Raw genomic sequence first — 5,688 nt, 5'->3', positions numbered from 1 at the left:
TACAATCCTGTGATACCAACCTGACGCACAAATCTGCTCAATATGAATTCAATCTGAAGCGAAACACGGCGCTAGCGTCCATGCTAGCTCGGTGGCTGTGCACAGAGGAGCTTCTAGTCTCCACCAGTTACCTCCAGAATGAAACTCCAACATCAGATCAATCTGATGAGGATGATGTTACGGACTACGATCAGAGCACCTGAACGTCTCACGGTTATGTTGATGTAGCCGTGAGGAGCCAGAATCCTGACTGATGTGTCCTCTGTGCACATTAAAACCACAGCGAGCAGATAAAGAAGCGCCGCCTGCACACAGAACACTGAGTCGGCCTGACGAGGATCCTGAACAGGAACTGGAAGCTGTGTGTCGGCAGTCAGCGTTTCTGCAGACATGAAATCACACAATAGCATCCCATTCAGGGAGGATTGTGTCGTCCTGACAGCAGCAGGATAAAGCCTCGGCTCTGCCCACAAACACAACCACCTCCTCCATGTGTGAGCTTAACAAGGCTGCTGGCGTTTGTGGAGTCGGCAGCACGGCTCCGGCTCTGCATTCAAACTGAGTCACGGGGAGGTCACATGTTTGTTTCATGGCTTCTCTCAGATAAATTGATACACGAGGGCTGCTGTCTGCTCGCCATCCCGTGTTATCTTTATTTAATACCCTGTACTCTCCTTATTTACGCTGTTCTCTTTGAAACAGTACAAGCTCTGAAGGAATTAGCGGTCGGACCTGAAGGGGCTTGTGGGTAATGGGGGCTGATCTGTCATCTGTGTGATTATATTTATGTGCGATGATGCATTATTCAGCTGAGGCGCTGCTGTTACAAAACCAATAAAGAGAATGTTAAAGGAGGAAGAGGGAAGCTCCGGGATTCACTCTGAACCTCTGCAGAACAAAACCAGACCTGGAGAGGTTCGTCCTCCGTCTACTGGTGGACGTTAACGAGCTACTCTTAGTCAATTAAACGCTGTTAATAACTGAACCGACTGGACATACACTAATCAATAAAGAAGAAGGTCCTGCGTGTTAGGACGTGTGTTGTGGGCTAGCTGTAGTACCTGGTTGTTCCACCAGGTGGAGCCTCTCACTGATGGGTTACAGGTGTGTTTGCTGACTGCCTGTACATAAAACAAACGCACCTCACTGCTGTCTAAATGCGTTCATATCCAAGTTTTTGACTCTTGTGAATATCTCAGCGGTTTCCATGTTCATGTGTTAATATTTAATTATATTAAGATAATATTTACGTTTGACATTTTCGTGCGTTATCTTTCAGGTTCTAAACATTTTGTGTCGTGATGTTAATCCGGCACATCGTCACTTATAAACAGTGACGTTCCTTATCTTTTTTTTAGTAAATCTTTAATGACACACGTGGACTAAAGTGGTTCTGATGAAACAAGTTCAGTTTGGGTTTGTTCTGTTTGGTTGTTATAATCAGGAACCACGACAGCGTTCTGACCCGTCCATCCACCTGGACCTCCACCCCGCTGATCACTGTAACGGCATCAGCTGAACGCTAACAGATGCTGTTTAAGTCGTCGTTCTTAGACGGAGGAACATCTTGAAAAGCTTGTTGTCAACATTTTATCCTGCCAAGAAACTGCCCCGATGACCCGACACTAAATGTAAAACCTTCTTCTATGTCGGATATCAAGGCTGTGGGATTGTCCAGACGGAGGTCCAGATACGAGGAGGGCTTGATGCTGGAAGGATCATTAGTTGTTCATTATTGTTCATAGTTGTTATAATAACTAGTGTGTTGTTAGAACACTAAACCTGACTGGGCGGTGCTGTGGTGACATCACAGGTCAGTGGATCTGCTGATTGGTCAGTCAGATAAAACGCCGTCATCCTGATTGGTGACATTAATGTCATGGAGTCAGAATCCAAGGCTGTCGCTATGTTCAGGCTGTTTTTACGGGTTCTGCTGGTTTCTCCTAAGAACCTGTCGGATAGCAGGTTTAGGATTGTTACGGGTCGATTATCGACTGTTAAAGAGAATTCTATTGAAAAAAAACCTTTCAAAGATTTAAACTGACTTCATAAATGGAAGCGTGACTGAAACCTGGAGGCTTCAGGAGCCCAAACATCTGAGCGTTCACCACCGTATAGAACTGGTGTCTTCAGGACAACTTATTAAAAACAACATTAAACACAAAGAAGCATATTTGTTTTACACAAACACAATCCTGAATATTTATTACCAAGAAAACAGAACGCATAAAAGCTGCTCTACGTGGAACACTCAGAGCTGCTGACACCTGAACAGAACATAAATGATGTATGTGGGAGTCAGACTGAGACCAGCAGCTCCAGGTTCTGGTGAAAAGAACTTATTCAGTATTTTGTGACTCCAAAATTTAAATTAAATTCATTCAGGGAGGCTTTTTCATGGACAGCATGAATGCTGGAGGCTGACCACTTTTGGATTTTCTGGCCTTGCCCTGAATTTTTCCATATGGGCCACAGATTGCTGAAGAAATAATAATGAACGTTTTTGGAGCTGAAGTCGAGCAAAGTCCCAGAAAGACTCTTCACAGCCAAGAACTCCGACAAGCGAAGAATAGCCTGCAGTTATCAATGAAATAATGCAGAGTCTGACCTTTACCTCAACACCGCAGCGAAATAAATGTTTAAAACAAGGCAGAGCAACATGAACTGGGGACTGCATGGACACGAAACATGTACCTGTGAGATGTGCTGGTTCCACACGGAGCTAACGGATTAATCTGATTTCAATTGTTAGACCTGATCTGATTCATCGAGCTTAAAGTCCTGATCCGGTTGGGTTTAGCTGACGTCAGTGGTGTGATGTCGGCTCCTGCATCCAAACCACGTCCATCTTTTGAGGAGCTCTGAACTGCCTCAAGCCTCATTTTCACCCTCAGCTTGGTGTCTGTAACTCTGTATAACATCTGGACTGAACAACCAGAACATAAGGACGTGGTTTTCTTCACGAGTTCTATCAGGTTTTTACCACCGAGTTGTAAGAACAAGGAGCTTTAATGCAATAATCAATGGTGAGAAACAAGCGAGGACGTTGTCATGCAGCCGGTTTGTAAAATATTTTCCTGAAAGACGTGTGAACCACCTGAGATTATGAAGGTTCCCCCTGAGGAAAGAACGGGTTTCTGGAGATAACGTGGAAACCAGTCACTGAACATCCATCCATCATCTCCACACCTTAATCCTCACTAGGGTCATGGGGGGCGGAGCCTATCCCAGCTGACTCAGGGTGAAGGCAGGTTCACCTGGACAGGTAACCAGTCTATCACAGGGCTACACTTAGAGACAGACAACCAAGCACACTCACATTCACACCTACGGACAATTTACAATCACCAATTAACCTCAGCATGTTTCTGGACTGTGGGAGGAAGCCGGAGAACCCGGAGAGAACCCACGCTGCACGGGGAGAACATGGAGACTCCACGCAGGAAGATCCCGGGTGTCCTCACCGGGACAAACGATCAGACAGATTACGGTTATTGATAAATCCTGCCGATGTAATAACTCGTTTGCATCCACAGCTGCTAGTCTGAGTATCGTCCATGTTCGTCCCTTTTTTCTGCCTGAACATATCAATTAAAAAGTTCCAACCCAAAGATAGAAACTAAATTATAGTAAAACGACAGCAGGCAGAACAAACGCAGCTCTGATTGGACGGCCTGCGCACCACGTCTTCTTCAGAGGTTCATTCAGCTGAACTTGTTGCACTTAGTACCAGATCTACAGCCTGAGTTCAGCTTCAGACTCCCAGAACAAAAGCCTGCAGCAGCAGCAGCACTGACACCACATGAAGCTGAACCAGTCTGAGCTGATGAGACTCTGACGGTAAGACGTTCCTGCTGCACACAGCAGAGTCTTCATTTCCTCTCTTAAAAGTTCTACTTAGCTGTAAACGAGATAAAGACGAAGCGGTTCAGTGAAACATCTCTTCATGCGGTCACATTACGTGTCGAGGCGTTGTATAATTCATGCTTTAAATCTCTTACATAATGGATAGCGATTCACGGCGGCCTTTCACCTGCAGCCTTACACCTCGTCTCTGCACATAATGGATGGGTTTCCACTTCCCCAGGATGCAGGCTGGATGACGCTAATGTGTGTGAAGGTGAAGAAGAGCGAGGCTCTCCAATCCGTTCGGTTCAGACCTCCTGGGCTCCGTCTGGATATGAACCGTCTGCAGCCGCCGCCGCCGCCGCGTATTTTTAGTTTCTGATGAATTTCATGATACGATTAACAACCTGCAAAGTTCTCAGTCTGGTCAGGAAGAGCGTCTTAACGCAGAAACTTACGGGCAGAACCTTTGAGAACATCTGAAACGACTGACGCTGCACTGGACCGTCCTCTGGGGAACAAAGTGGAAAACAGTCCAGAACCAGAACCTTCCTACAGCTCACAGAAACTAAACACACATCAGTTCTGTCTGCCGGGTTTCATACGCGTCCAGGTGTTTAAATACGTCCAGACACAGGAGGAACCACGGCTGGAAGATGAAGCTGGAGTCAGACCTTTCACTGTCTAGAGCTTGTCTTCAGGCTTTATAAGACGTGAAGTATTCAGGACTGAACACGTCTGAGTTCTGCTGGAAACCACAACCAGATCCATTATAATCCGTCCAGATGTCACAAACCAAAGCTTTTATCTGCTTTTTGATTTTTTTTTCTAGAACCAACTCTGAGCATCGATGTTCTTGATTCAGTCTTAAAAACGTCAGAAAGAAAAAATCTGTTTCTCAAAGATGTGAAATGTCTCGTTTTGTTAAACTTTTACCGTCACAGAGGAGAAGAAAACAGATAATATTCACATCTACGACGTCCCAGTGTTAGAATTTATAATAAAAGATATGAAATATTTCCCAGGAGGCCAAAGTCATGTCAGAACTTCCTTTTGTTCAAACCAAACAGGCCAAAGTGAAGAACAAGGCCGTCGACAAACCTGAAAATTCACAAACGTAGAAACCTGAAAAGATCCGTCGAAGGTTTTTGGTTTAAATGTTCACGTTGAAGCAGCTGCAAAAACGTAATATAAACATAAAACACTGCATTCGAAAGACTAGAAGTTTATGAGTTTCACGGAAATATTTATGCCGCTAACGAATAAGTACGACTCTTCCTTCATCGTTAGCGACTCACCTGTCATCACCGTTAGAAGACGTGTTCAACATGTCTGCACAAACTGAGGCGTGTTTGAAAGAACAAACTAAACCGATTACATTCAAGTTCAAACACAACGAAGAAGATCCAGAAAACAGTTTAGTTCCATCGCAGCTACGCTAACGCAGACGTCACAGATTTTATTTACTTCAAAAACAACTCAAACTGACAAACCAACAATCAGCTAATTACTAAATGATTAATTGGTCAGTAACGAGGTGCCGACGTGCAGCAGCTCAGCCAGGAACCTGAACTCACCTGCAGGTTGGCGCAGGTGGAGAACATGCAGGCGCTGCTGTCCAGCGGCTTGACGGCGTTTCCATGGAGAGAGGGGGCGGGCTTGGAGATGATTGGCGGCTGGGCGGGAGGCAGGAAGGTGGACGACGGCTCGGTGACCAGCAGGGTTCCTCCTTCTGAGCCGTAACCGAACGACTGGATGGCGTTCTCTGAGCAGAGAGCAGAACCAAACGTTAGCATCAGCCGGACCTACAGACACACAGTCAGGCAGCCCACAGCAGAACCA

General features: G+C 45.6%; 1 protein-coding gene across 1 annotated transcript in view; it reads right to left on the bottom strand.

Moving 5' to 3' along the window:
• The window catches only part of LOC103372704 (GDNF family receptor alpha-2-like), a 116,585-nt gene that overhangs the window by 10,816 nt on the left and 100,081 nt on the right, over window positions 1-5,688 (bottom strand). Inside the window, 1 exon segment of the mRNA XM_008302413.1 lies at window positions 5,424-5,611. Coding sequence (XP_008300635.1) covers window positions 5,424-5,611 — 188 coding nt within the window.

Source organism: Stegastes partitus, unplaced genomic scaffold (assembly GCF_000690725.1).
Source record: "Stegastes partitus isolate 25-593 unplaced genomic scaffold, Stegastes_partitus-1.0.2 Scaffold1811, whole genome shotgun sequence".
Lineage (NCBI taxonomy): Eukaryota > Metazoa > Chordata > Actinopteri > Pomacentridae > Stegastes > Stegastes partitus.
The sequence above is the reverse complement of the archived record's forward strand: the minus strand, read 5'-3'. Positions and strand labels throughout refer to the sequence as shown.